We start from the raw sequence: 14,651 nt of genomic DNA on the forward strand, positions 1-14,651 counted from the left end.
TTCCAGGTAGTGGATTCCTTTTATCTGCTGCCCTTGTGCTTCTGATTGTTAGCAGTTGAAAATTTGAGAGGTGCTGTTGACAGAGCCTTGGTGAGATCTTGCAGTTCATCTTGTAAATGGTGCACACGGCTCCACCGTTTGTCACTGGTGGAGGGTTTGAATGTTTGTGGAAGGAGTAGAAATCAAGCGGGCTGCTTTGTCCTGAATGGTGTCAAACTTCTTGAGTGTTGTTGGAGCTGCACCCATCCAGGCAAGTGGCGAGCATTCCATTACATACCTGACTTGTGCCTTGTGGATGGTGGACAGGCTTTGGGGAGTCAGAAGGTGAGTTACTTCCTAAATAGGGGGCAGCACGGTAGCATAGTGGTTAGCACTACGGCTTCACAGCACCAGGGTCCCAGGTTCGATTCCCGGCATGGGTCACTGTCTGTACGGTGTCTGCATGTTCTCCCCGTGTCTGCGTGGGTTTCCTCCGGGTGCTCCGGTTTCCTCCCACAGTCCAAAGACGTGCAGGTTAGGTGGATTGGCCATGACAAATTGCCCTTTAGGCTAGAGGGCGTTGCTGGTTTACAGGGATGTGGTGGAAGTGTGGGCTTAGGTAGGGTGCTCTTTCCAAGAGCCGGTGCAGACTCGATGGGCCGAATGGCCTCCTTCTGCACTGTACGTTCTATGATTCTATGATACTCGCCATAGGATTCCCAGCATTTGACCTGCGCTTGGAGTCACAGTATTTTAATGGCTCTTCCAGTTCAGTTTCTGGTCAATAGTAGTCTCCAGACTGTTGATGGTGGGGATTCAGTGATGGTAATGCCATTGAACGTCATGGGGCGATGGATATATTCTTTCTGGCTGGAGATGGTCATTGCCTGGTACTCACTCCAATTTGCTTGGCTATTCCCCATACTTAGACAACATATGTATTTATCTGCTTCTCTTTTGAAAGCTTTTGCAAATTCCATTGCCACCAATATTCCTGGTGGAATACCATAAGACAGAGGAGAAGAATTAGGCTCCGCGGCCCATCGAATCTGCTCCGCCATTTAATCATGGCTGATATTTTTCTCCTGCCTTCTCCCCATAACCCCTGATCCTCTTATTAATCAACAACCTATCTATCTCTATCTGAAAGACATACAGTGATTTGGCCTCCACAGCCTTCTGCAGTAATGAGTTCCACAGATTCACCACCCTCTGGCTGAAGAAATTCCTCCTCATCTCTGTTTTAAAGGATCGTCCCTTTAGTCTGAGATTGTGTCCTCTGGTTCTTGTTTTTCTTACAAGTGGAAACAGCCTCTCCATGTCCACTCTATCCAGGCCTCGTAGTATCCTGTAAGTTTTAATAAGATCCCCCCTTCATCCTTCTCAACTCCAAATTCTCTGCAGAAGAGATTTCTCTGACCTTTTTACCATCCAAAGATATTTTTTGTTGCCGCGCAAGTGTCGTGGCACATTGACCATCATGTTGATTCCACATCTACACGCACATGTACAGATCCTTCAGCTTTTATAAAGTTACAGTGTACAATGCAAATACTTACAAAGTCCTCAGCTTTGGCATGTGGTTGAAGCTGGTTAATGGGATGAGACTGATGTTGTTGTTGTTGAGGGTGCTGAAAGGCAAAATGAACAAATTCAAATTTATCTCAGATCATTGTTGTTACCACTCCCCTGTTTCCCTCAGCATGCATCATTCCTTGGCCAAGAAATTAAAAAATAGATATGCTGCTGAGCCTCAGTCTGGGCTATTCCACAATGGGTGGCTTCAGTGTGCTGGAGAGTGCAATACTTTTCTCTCCATCCATCATTGGAGGGAAGTGTGCAGCCCTGTCCTGTACCTTCCTCAGACCCTCAATTGAGATCATGAATTTTGAAAGGAGGTACAGGACTGAGTGCAATGTTATCCAGTAAAAAATATCCGACTGGCCACAGATGTTACGATGGTGACATTGGTGACCTGCACTAATTTTAGAGGAACAAGCCTCATGTACAATCACACAATACAAGAAAATGTACTTCTTGAGTAACAAACATCTAACGCCATTAAGTAACCAAAGAATTGAAGCACTCAAAAAAGTTTGAAAAAGTGCAAACACCTTACTTTTTGTCTCACCCTTTTACCAACCAGCACACAGAAAAGGTTAAAGTTTACATACACATAATGTGTGAATATGACTATTGAGAACACAGGCACAAACACAGGAGACGGGATCCTCCGCTTCGCCTAAGGTTTACTTGCACCCACGGACTTCCCGATGACGTGGGAGTGGCCACAATGGGCAACCCATTTGGCCAGCTGCCAGGACGGAGGATCCTGCTGCCGTGTCTATCACTCATTTTTTATTTACTAATTAGATATCCAATTAACTGTAACTGGATTCCTAATTAGCCAGATGTATTGGACATCAATTTTCTAGCAATATTCAGAACAGTACATATTTCACTTTGTTCAGAGGCCAGCAAGCAAGGTGATTTGTTACACGAAACAAGTAGCGAGCACTGATACAAGGGCTGGTTCTACAACAAAGTTGGCAGGGTCCTCCTCTACATATGCCTGTCAAGACCTAATGACGTCATCAGACGTCCAATGCAATTTTAACTGGTGATCTGAGAGGGGAGCCACTTTCTTTTCCCACCAAGTGAAAACAATGAGAAGCGGAGCAGGAGCCAGAAGAAGCCCAAACAAGTATGCTTTCTAAATTGTGGGCCCAGCCGAGCACTGCTGCAGTGGTGGAAAGGCTCGGCTTCTCCCGCCATGAACGAATAACCATTCCAGTCATTCCTGCTGCCAACCTTATGTCAACGAGATGCAGAATTTTTGGTTGCTTCCTGTCAGTATAACCCCAAGATGTGCAGGTAGTTGACAAGCAGGATATAAATGAGTTAAAATAACTCAGGACTCGTGTCAGGACCAGTGGGTGGGTTTTCAACTTCATCACTCACCTGTCCAAAATATGTGTAGAGCTCTTTTGCCTCATTTAAATTTAATGGCACTTTGTTCCCTCTTGCCGGAGAGGAGCAGAGAGCGAATGAGGCTGAATTCAGACTGCAGGCTTCCTCTTGGTGCAGCATGTCATTGACAGCACACCTATCGCTTAGTGCGCCCTGTACGTCAACTTAGCCCTTACCTCATCCTAAAGGGTCCCTACTCACTTCACATCCTGCTGATTACTGACTCTATTTCAGGAATCATCCAGGTCAATGCCTAGAATCCTGTTGACTTCATACAGCAGTCCACTGTGCCAGCTTATTTGAGTCATCACACCAAAGCAGAGAGTGGCTACTGAGTGACCAAGGCAATTCCTTGATGGCATGGCTCACAGCCCCAGTGCACATTCAGCACACATGCGGGTAGTATACTTAAATTGAAAGCCACGTAGCCACACAAAATATGACAAAGCAGATCACCGGGGTGATTGTGGAATGTTCCAGCTACTTGGACCACTCTGAAATGGAACATTGAAATGTCCGCTTGACAACAACGTCACTGCAAAATGAACAAAATTCTTGAAAGCATTGTCGTATTGCATACAAACACCAACCAATCACCCGTGTGAATTTCCTGCCTTCCCGGTGCTTTTCCCGGTTATTGTGCTCCGAACAGTGGCTGCAGAATTAAGTGGGGGAATTAGGTGGGGGAAGCTGCGGATGACAAGCAAGAGTAGCGGTGGAGTAGCAATGGTGGGAGTATGGATGCTGCTATCGTGAGGCAGGGCAGGTCCATTCTCCATGGAGTCAGTGTCACTACCTTGAGGCGGCGATCAAACAATCTTCGTAAATTGGGCCAATTACTGGACAGTTGCAAGATGCTGCAAGCCACACAGACATCCACAGTCATAACAGCAGCAGTCTGAGCTTGCATGGCAGTAAAGCTGAGCTGAATCACTTCAACTGGATCTTCCAAACAGGTTTCTGCTTGTGCTGCTGATGGAAGCTGAGCAAACAGCCATTAGACGGTGCATCATGGTTGGGTTTGTAAGTCTGCGAATGGAGTAGGTCGCCATTTCATTTCTGGAAAGTAAAGGCTCCAAGCTCCACGCAAAGCCAGGGTCAGGTTTCGGGCAGCAGACCCCCTCCTTGCTCCGCATCATTGATTGCAAGCTTTCTCGCAGCCAGCTAACGTAGCAAGCACTTCTTTGCGCCTGCCCATCAGCTTTGGTCTGTGAGCCGTATCGTCAAAATCCTCAATCAAATTCTCTGCAGCAGAACTTGTGTGGTAGCATGTCACCTCAGCCCCCTACCCTCTGCACCACCTACCCCTTTCCTCACCCGCCCACCACGCCACCCTCGCCCACCCTCATCGGCGGGTGAGTTGATGTTGCGCTATGCTTGTCCACTGCTCTGGCTGCAGGCCACTCATGCCTGATGTCTCATCACTTTCCACCTTTAAGCTATTTTCTAAAGTGCATGCATGGTCGGTATCTGAACTGCTGGCTGCAAATGTTAGGATGAGTGACAGGACTTTTTCTTCATCACTGCCTTCCTGCTCTTCCATCGCTGCCGAGCCAGGTTGCAGTTCTTGGGAATTTGAAAGGAGAAAAGTAACATGGATAGGGCTGTTGTGAAGGGTGTGGCAAACGAGAGGTGCATCCTTTAACACGCTGCAGTGTTTATTGCCTGCGATTGCAGGCAACCATGTCTTGGAAGAGAGAGAGAAGTGTGTCAGTGAGTGTGCCGCAACATGTCTGAATGACATGACTGTCATGATTGAACAGCTGGCTGTATGTGCAAACTAGGAGATGTGAGTATGAGACTTACCGCTGAGGTGGAAGTTTGAGGGTGACGTAAGGTTATGAATGACAGGTATGACTTGTGACTGACAGAGACTGGTGGCAGATGAGTGCTGGGTGTGTGGCACATCAGGAAGTGTGTGAGGTCAGTCGTATAGTTAGTTGACCTGCGGGATTTGAAGATGTATTTGCTGACCTTGACCATTTGTGTGAGGTCACCGAAGCGTTTGTGGCACTGCATTTAGGTCCTTGAATCTAGACTCCTGGCATCAAAGAAAACAAAGAACAAAGAAACGTACAGCACAGGAACAGGCCCTTCGGCCCTCCAAGCCTGCGCCAATCATGCTGCTCATCTAAACTAAAATCTTCTCCACTTCTAGGGCCTGTATCCTTCTATTCCCATCCTATTCATGTATTTGTCAAGATGCCGCTTAAACGTCACTATCATCCCTGCTTCGTTCCAGGCACACACTACCCTCTGTGTAAAAAACCTGCCTCGTACATCTCCTCTAAACCTTGCCCCTTGCATCTTAAACCTATGCCCCCTAGTGATTGACTCCTCTACCCTGGGAAAAAGTCTCTGACTATCCACTCTGTCCATGCCTATCTACTCCCACTAATTTTGCACTGTTGTCTGGAGAGCCTCCAAGTCCCATGCAGATAGAATCATAACATTTAGAATTTACAGTGCAGAAGGAGGCCATTCGGCCCATCGGTTCTGCACCAGCACTTGGAAAGATCACCCCACTTAAGTCCATGCCTCCACCCTATCCCCGTAAACCAATAACCCAACCTAACCTTTTTTTTGGACACTAAGGGCAATTTATCATGGCCAATCCAACTCACCTGCACATCTTTGAATTGTGGGAGGAAACCGGAGGACCTGGAGGAAACCCACGCACACACAGGGAGAACGTGCAGACTCCGCACAGACAGTGACCCAAGCCGGGAATCGAACCTGAGACCCAGGAGCTGCGAAGCCGTAGTGCTAACCACTGTGCTACCGTGGAGACATCTCTCCTGCTCTCCTCCAGCAAGGCCTCCAGCAAAATGTCAGAATTTTTTTGGCGGCCACTCTCTTTATCAAGTCCTTCCCACATTTTGAATGACTTCGAGCACCAGTTCCAGCCCACAGTGTATCTGCCCTTTAAATACGACAGGGTGACTTTGATTCCTGCTTGCTTCTAACTATTTTGCTTTGATCAGTTGTGCAAACACTCAACAGAACAATTAGCTCTGGCTGCCTGCTACAATCGATTAAATATAGAGGCAGCAGAACGTTTGCATGCTGCCTGCATCAGACAAAATGGGCATGGGTAATCCCATATTGCAATCACAAACATTGCCACCCTCTATCTTCCCGTCCCCAAACACCCATATGCTCGACACCCCACCCAGTTTGGAGCCTTTGTGAAGTTTCATCCCTGGAATCACCTACTGCAGACACTGCACCTTCCACTGCATCAAATACAGCACCAGCTCCCACAGTTCCTACAGCACCAGACACTGCAGTAAATACTGCACCTTCCACTGCATCAAATACAGCACCAGCTCCTACAGAACCAGACACTGCAGTAAATACTGCACCTTTCACTACATCAAATACAGCACCAGATCCGACTACCTCACCAGACACTGCATCAAACACTGCACCTCCTGCAGCATGAAATACTGCACCTCTTTGAACATCAATTGCTGCACCTCCTGCAGTTGGAGGAGGAGCTGTGTGTGATGCAGCGAGCGATGCAGTAGGAGGTTCAGCGTAGGTTGCAGTAGGAGGAGCTGTTAATGATGCAGTAGGAGGTGCAGGGTGTGATGCAGTGGGAGGAGCCGAGTGTGATGCAATGGGAGGAGCTGTGTGTGATGCAATGGGAGGAGCTGTGTGTGATGCAATGGGAGGAGCTGTGTATGATGCAGTGGGAGGAGCTGTGTGTGACGCAGTGGGAGGAGCTATGTGTGACACAGTGGGAGGAGCTGTGTGTGATGCAGTAGGAGGAGCTGTGTGTGAATCAGTGGGAGGTGCAGCGTGTGATGCAGTAGGAGGAGCTGTGTGTGATGCAGTAGGAGGAGCTGTGTGTGAATCAGTGGGAGGTGCAGTGTGTGATGCAGTGGGAGGAGCTGTGTGTGATGCAGTGGGAGGAGCTGTGTGTGATGCAGTAGGAGGTGCAGCGTGTGATGCAGTAGGAGGAGCTGTGTGTGATGCAGTTGGAGGTGCAGCGTGTGATGCAGTAGGAGGAGCAGATGTAATGCAGTAGGAGAAGCTATGTGTGATGCAGTTGGAGGTGCAGCGTGTGATGCAGTAGGAGGAGCTGTGTGCGATTGTGGTTACAACTTACTGTATTATATGTATTGTGGTAAACCACTTACTGTATTGTATATATTGTGGTAAACCACTGTTACTGTATTGTATATATTGTTTGTTGTTTCTGCTGGCTCTGCCTGTGGCTCCTCCCCTCAGGCTCTGTATAAAGGTGGCCGACCTCTGGCCCTGCCCCAGTTCGGGATCAGTTGCCAGCAGATTCTCGTTTAGCATATTAAAACCACAGTTTTGTTTCACAACTCGTCTTTGTCATAATTGATGGCACATCACATCTCTCCCTCCAGGTTTCCTTTGTCTTAACGGCTCATACACACACTCTGATCTCCAGCCACCGATTGCCACACTGATTTCAAATTATGGCCATAAATTAATGGAAACGTTTGTAAGTGTGATCGCGAGCGGGAATTGCCACGAGCTCCCCGATGCCCAATCCGGCGAGGGCATCACCGGTATCAAACATTAATTGCTCCATTTAACGATGCCCCACGGGCTTCATGCCGCAGATGATGGTACCACCAGCTGATTGGCTGGGACCACGCCCACCAGTTCCCCACCAACAAGGGGGAGCAGAATTTAAACTGCTCCTGCAGAGCAAACCCTAGACAGCTCACAGCCACGCCACAGAGGAGACCAGCCCCACGATTCGGGGGTGCCGACCAGGATACGGTCGAGTCCAGATAGGATGCCCTGTTCCCCCGAGAGGCTCAGAGGGTCAGCCACAGGGCAGCCAGAGTTGCCTGGGAGGAAGTGGCAGGGGCGTCAGTTCGGGGAGGGCCACCACCCAGTACCGCAAGAAGATCAACGGCCTCACCGGCGCTGCATGCGTAGTTTAGCACTGGCACCCTGGCATCAGCCCTGCCTGCCACCGGCCCCCCACTGAACCACGTGCCTAACACCGACCCCGCCAGCACCATACCATGCCCCGGCGCACCCATGGCCAGCATCCCTGCCCATGCCTGCACACCCCCCCACCCCCCCGAACCCCCCCCCACTACCACCACCACCATGCGATGATTAAAGAGTGTGGCTCACGATATCCTCTCTTTCCCCGCAAAGAATATTGCCCACAACCGACGGGAGATGGCCCAGAAGAGTGGCGGGGTGCTGGACATCAGAGTCCTCACTCCTTATGAAGAACGGGCCCTGGAAGTCGCAGGGGTAGCCGAGGACAGATCATTCACCGACGTAGAAGTTGGCATATGGCAGCCGAGGTGAAAATCCACCAGCTGCCACCCAGATTACCTGTCACACATGAGTTGTTAATGCCATACAGAATGATCCATCCCTCCCACTTACCACATGTCCATTACCACACAGGATTCCCCCCCCCCCCTCACAATCATGAGAACACCTCGGAGGGGGACTCCGAGGAGACCACCGTATTTGTGGCACAATTGCCATCCCCACCCTCCAACAGCGCAGAGACACACACCTTAGTGGGCAACAGTAGTGGACAGCTGCGTCCTAATCAGATGCTGAGCTTCTGGACCAGGTTTATCCGGAGCTGATGAATACTCTAGGATGTGGCCATAATATTCAGAGGGGGACATCAGCGACACTCCAGCAGTTCCAGAGGAGTCCTAGAGGCTACAGGAGATGATGCCGTCAATGCGTGGCACTGAAGCCAACACTGCGAGGCTGGTGACCGCAGTGGAGAACCTGGTGCACGATGTAGGCAGCATAAGTGGAGGTGTCCAAGGCATGACTCAGTCAGTGATGGCCATGACCTCGACAGCATCTCCGACATGTTGGGGGACGTGCTCCAGTCCCGGATGAACCTTTTTGAGGCACTGCGGAGCAGGTCCCAGTATCAGCTGGGCATTGCCAAGGCACACCAGACCATGTCTCATTCATTGGGGGACATGTCCCAGTCACAGGTGCACCCTGCCGAGGTGCTCCAGAGCATGGCCCAGTCACTGAGGAGCATTGCCGAGGGCGCCGTAACCAATGGTGCAGACATTGGGGAGCAACCAGGGCTGGCAGCGCCAGATAATGCAGGGGCAGCGCCAGATAATGCAGGGGCAGCTGGTACTCAATCTAACTGCCCTTCCATCTTTGATGATCACCAGGGCCCGACGGACACCGACCGGGAGGAAGGGCCACTGGGTGCCAACCCAGACCCTACCTATCGAGTGGCGACAGTGGCCACCAACTCCCCTGAATTTCCAACCCCCGCCCCACTTCCCGAACAACAGCGTGTCTCGGAGTCAGCTCCCGGAACGGGGTGGCATGGCGAGGACCACCAGAGGAAGCCCACCAGGTGCATCAAAGGCCACAGGAAGCGGTAAGCAACAGGCTGCCTCCACCTCTGTTGTGCATCCTGTGGATACACCTAGACGCAATGGTAGAGCTTAGAAGGCTAAGCAGGGCAAGGATCACAGAGAGGGCTTTGGGGATAAAGGGAGTGGGGGGGATGAGGGAGTTTGGGGGGGTGAGGGGGAGGGGAGGGGAAGGGAGGGTGACACTATCGGGGCTAGGGGCAGTTGGGGACACTATGTACAGCATTAAAAAACATTGCACCCGATTAAATATGACGCCTCTGGGACTTCCGCTTGTGACCATGGAGTGGTTGGTCACACAAAGGGCTGTTCCTGTTCAAAGTCACAGAAAAGGGCTCTTTTTACCCAGATCCAGGTGGAATTTTGATGAAAAGGCGTAGGTGAATGTCAGAGGAGTAGTTTACCTCTGGAATGGTATGTCTTCTGATCAACGGACCCAGCAGAAAACAGTGAGAGGTTTGGCTGGAAAGTTGAAACAGTCTTGTGTTTCACAGTCTCTTCCAGCATGCAGGCAGGGGAGGGGCAAGCTGTAAGGCTCCAGATACAGGAACTGATGACTTTTATCAAGGAGAAATTCCATAAACAGAGGAAAGAAATGCATGAGGATCAAGCAACGGCCATTGCAGAAGCTGTGGCACCTCTGAAAAGTACTTTGGAGCAGATGGAGAGGTGTTTGGAGGTGTAGGGGTCACAGATTCAGGAGATAGGAGTGATCTCGGACCACAGCGATCGTGTGGTGGCTCTGAAGGTGGAGGTGGGGCTCTGAGGAAACCTTTGTAAAACGCTGAGGGCAAAGGTGAAGGAGCAGGAGAATGCCTCGAGAAGGCAGAACCTGCGAATAGTGGGTCTGCCTGAAGGAATGGAAGGTGTGAGTGCCACGAGGTACGTCTCGAAGATGCTGGCGGGACTGGTGGCAGAAGGGGTGCTAGATAAGGCACCTGAAGTGGGCCGAGTGAATAGGTCTGAGGCAAAAGCCTAGACCTGGGGAGCCGCCGCGGGCGGTGATCGTGAGACTCCATAAATTTGTGGAGTAAGGGAAAATTCTACGGTGGGCCAGGGAGAAAAATAACGTCCGGATTTATCAGGACATCAGAGCCGAGTTGGCACAACGGTGGGCAGGTTTCAACAAGGCCTAGGCAGTGCTGTACCGGCGGCAGATCAGGTTTGGGGTGCTCTACCCGGTGAAATTATGGGTGATGTTCGGAGGCCGGAAGTATTATTTTGATACCCCAGAAGCGGCCGAAGACTTCATTAAGGAGCATAAACTGGGGGAGAACTGAGCTGACACTGCTTGGGAACCGGGGTGCTGGCACTATGTAATGGTCTGGAGCATGTTTGAAGTGGGTGGAGGTACTGGGGGATTTTTGCCCTTTTTTGTTTGGGGGGGGGGGGGGGGGGGGGGGGGGACTCTGTTCAATGTTGAGATTGTAAGGAGTTGTAGGGGTGAAAAGTTCATGTGGGGATGGATGTTCCAATCCCCCCTCCTGTTTTACGGGACTATTTGTGTTTAACATCTGTTTGTTTGCTTTTGGAGAAGGCTACCTGGAGTTCAGGAGAAGTCCTTGTTTGGGTCGGGAGGGTAAGGTCAGCAGGAGGCCTTCTTCTTTGAGCTGAGGAGTGGGGGAGAGAGGGGAGGGGAGGCCATTAGGATGTGCCTTTGGGCAGGGGCAGCCGCACTAGCAGGTTATGCTGCTGAATGGAAGTGAGGTGGTGGGGGAGAAGGCCAGAGGAGTGGCCGGGGGAGGGGGGAAAGGAGAAGTGGGGGGGGGGGGAGAAGAAGGGGAAAAGTGGTGGGGGGGGAATTTCTGTCACGTGGCAGGGGGTGAGAGATGACATGCTCAAGGGCGAAGAAAGGGGCCATCTGGGATGGGTGAGGTACAGAGTGGAATTAAAGGGGCAGGAGTTAAGTGGGGAAGATGACGGACTGCAGAGGGGATTGGAGGCGCAAGCCTTCAGTAAGGATGGTAACGTGGAATGTCCAGGGACTGAATCGGTCGGATAAAAGATTGCGGGTGTTCGCGCACCTCAGTAGCTTGAAAGCGGGGGTTATCTTTTTGCAGGAGACACACCTCCGTGTGACAGACCAGGTTAGATTAAAGAAGGGGTGGGTTGGGAAGGTTTTTCACTCGGGGTTTGATTCGAAATCGAGGGGTGTGGCGATTTTGATGACCAAATAGTGGGATTAGTGAGTGCAAAGGAGGTGAGGGATCCAGGTGGGAGATAGGTGATTGTGAGTGGGGTATTGGAAGGGGCACCGGGAGTGTTGGTAAAATGTGTCTGCCCCAAATTGGGATGATGTGGGTTTTATGAGGGGGTTGCTGGCAGCAATCCCGGATTTGGCCACGTACCAGTTGATCATGGGAGGATATTTTAATTGTGTCGTGGAGCCGAGGGTGGATAGATCGAGCCCCAGGTCGATGGGTAGGGTACGAATGGCAAGGGAGCTGGGGGTTTTATGGAGAGGATGGGTTTGGTGGATCCATGGCGCTTTCAGAACCCGGGGGAAGGGAGTCTTTTCACACGTCTATAAAGGTGTATTTGAGGATTGATTGCTTTGTAGTGAGTCGGGAGATTTTGGTTGGGGTGGAGGGGGCAGAGTATGCGGGGATAGTTATCTCGGACCATGCACTGGGGCTGGGGATGTTGTGTCAGAGCCATGGAAGATAAATGAGGCATTTAGAGAGTATTACCAGGGACTTTATAAGGCAGACCCAGGAGCAGAGGAGGGGGACATGGAGTGGTTCTGGACGAGCTGGAATTTCCCCAGGTGGAGGAAAAAAAGAGGCAGGCATTGGAGGAACCCCTGGGACTGAGGGAGGTGCTGGATAGTATCAGGGGTATGAAGTCGAGGAAGGCCCCTGGGCCAGATGGGTACCCGGCAGAATTTTATAAGGAATTTGCAGCGGACCTGGCACCACATCTGTTGGAGGCGTTTAATGAAGCACTGGAGAAGGGGGAGTTTCCAGAGACAATGAAGCAGGCAGTAATCACACTAATCCCAAAGAAAGGGAAGGATCCGGTGGAATGTGGTCGTATAGATCCAGATCACTGTTGAACATGGATGTGAAAGTATTGGCTAACTTGTTGGCGGGGAGGATGGAGGATTGTGTCCCGGGGGTGGTTGCAGAAGATCAATCAGGCTTCGTGAAGGGCAGGCAGCTCGCGAGTGATATAAGACGGCTGTTGAACGTGGTGATGAATCCGTCGAGAGCTCTGGTACCAGAGGTGGTGGTGTCCATGGACACTGAGAAAGCATTTGATTGGGTGGAGTGGGGGCACTTGTTCGAAGTTTTGGGAAGGTTTGTATTTGGGCTGAGATTTGTGGCATGGGTGCGTTTGCTGTATGTGGCGTCAAGAGTGAGGGTGAGGACGGATGATATGAGCTCACAAAGCTTTGACTTATACAGGGTTACGAGGCCGGGGTGCCCGCTGTCACCGCTGCTGTTTGCGCTGGCCATAGAGCCATTGGCGATGGCTCTCAGGGGGTCGGCAGAGTGGCAGGGGATAATGAGGTGTCAGAGGGAGCATCGGGTGTCATTCTATGCTGATGAACTCTTGCTGTATGTTTTGGATCCGTTGGAGAGTATGGGAAGGATTGTGGGCCTGTTGAGGAGGTTTGGTGGGTTCTCGGGATACAAGCTGAATGTAGGAAAAAGCCAGGTATTCCCCGTAAATGAGCTGGCACAGCGGGCTAATTTAGGGGGGATGACATTTATGGTAGCAAGGGATAGGTTTTGGTACTTGGGGATTCAGGTAGCAAGGGAATGGACGGGGCTCCATAAGTGGACCTTAATGAAGCTGGTGGAGGAGGTAGGGGGGATCTTAAGAGGTGGGATACACTGCAATTAACGTTGGCAGGAGGGTCCAAGTGGTGAAAATGAATATTCTGCCGAGGTTCTTGTTTATCTTGCAGGCTCTCCCCATCTTTATACCAAAGGCCTTTTTTTGGAAAGTGGACACAATCATCTCTGACTTTGTATGAGTGGGGTAGGTGCCAAGGGTGGGAAGGACCCTGCTACAGAGGCAGAGGGAGCAGGGGGGTTTGGCGTTGCCATACTTGCTTCATTATTATTGGGCGGCGAATGTGGACAAGGTGCGGCGGTGGTGGGAAGGAGAAGGGATAGAGTGGGTGAGGATGGAGGAGGTATCTTGTAAGAGGTCTAGTTTGAGGGCTATGGTGACGGCAGCATTGCCAATGGCTCCGAATAGGTATTCAGGGAGCCCAGAAGTGCAGTCCATGGTGAAGATATGGAATCAGCTGAGGAGGCATTTTAGGGTGGAAGGGATGTTGGTGCTAATGCCGCTGTGCGAGAATCATGGGTTTGAGCCGGGGGCTGGTGGATAGTGTATACAGGAGGTGGAGGGAAGTGGGGCTCGTCAAGGTGAGGGATTTGTATTTGGAGGAAGGGTTTGCCAGTCTGGAGGAGCTAAGGGAGAGGGTAGAGCTGCCGAGGGGTAGTGAGTTCAGGTATCTACAGGTTAGGGACTCTGCACGAAAGGATGGAAGGGGTTCCCTAGATTGCCGGGATACACCCTGCTGGAGCGACTGCTGCTTCCAGATGTGGAAGGGGAGGGAAGAATTGGGGATATATATAAGTGGCTGGGGGAGCAGGGAGGCGATCGGGTGGTGAAGATTAAGGAGAAATGGGAAGCGGAGTTGGGAATGGAGATCAATTGGTGAGTATGGAGTGAGGCACTTCGAAGGGTAAATAAGATCTCCTCTTGTGCAAGGATGAGCCTGATACAGTTTAAGGTGGTGCACAGGGTGCATATGACTCGGGCGAGAATGAGTGGGTTCTTTCAGGGGGTAGCCAATGAGTGTGAGAGGTGTGGGTGGGGGCCAGCGAATCATGCGCACATGTTTTGGGGTTGTACAAAATTGGAAAGATTCTGTGTGGGAATGTTCGTGGTCTTAGCCAGGATAGTGGAGGAGGGAGTGGACCCAGAACCTTTGGTGGCAATATTTGGGGTTTCAGAGAACCCAGAGCTCATGGAGAGGAGAAAGGCCGATGTCTTGGCCTTCGCCTCTCTGATTGCACAGCGACAGATTTTCCTGGAGTGGTGGTCGGCATCGCCACCGGGAATAGCAGCATGGTTGGGTGACCTGTATGACTTCCTGCGGTTAGAGAAGATAAAGTATGAGTTAAGGGGCTCAGCAGGGGAGTTTGAGAAAAGGTGAGGGATGTTTGTGACTGTGTTTGAGGAGCTGTTTGTCGCAGGGGGATGGGTGATGGGGAAGGGGGGGGGGGGTGAAAAAGGAGAAAAATCTGTACAAACTGTATAATTGATTGTTGGGAAGAATGCTTTATTTGCTGTAACCTACCT

At 51.0% G+C, this 14,651-nt stretch overlaps 1 protein-coding gene across 1 annotated transcript in view; it reads right to left on the reverse strand.

Annotated features, from left to right (window-relative positions):
* The window catches only part of LOC119965073 (slit homolog 3 protein-like), a 758,703-nt gene that overhangs the window by 278,259 nt on the left and 465,793 nt on the right, over positions 1–14,651 (reverse strand). Inside the window, exon 7 of the mRNA XM_038795337.1 lies at positions 1,539–1,610. Within this exon, the coding sequence (XP_038651265.1) occupies positions 1,539–1,610 (72 nt within the window). The remainder of the gene's footprint in view (positions 1–1,538; positions 1,611–14,651) is intronic.

This window comes from Scyliorhinus canicula, chromosome 4, assembly GCF_902713615.1.
Source record: "Scyliorhinus canicula chromosome 4, sScyCan1.1, whole genome shotgun sequence".
Lineage (NCBI taxonomy): Eukaryota > Metazoa > Chordata > Chondrichthyes > Carcharhiniformes > Scyliorhinidae > Scyliorhinus > Scyliorhinus canicula.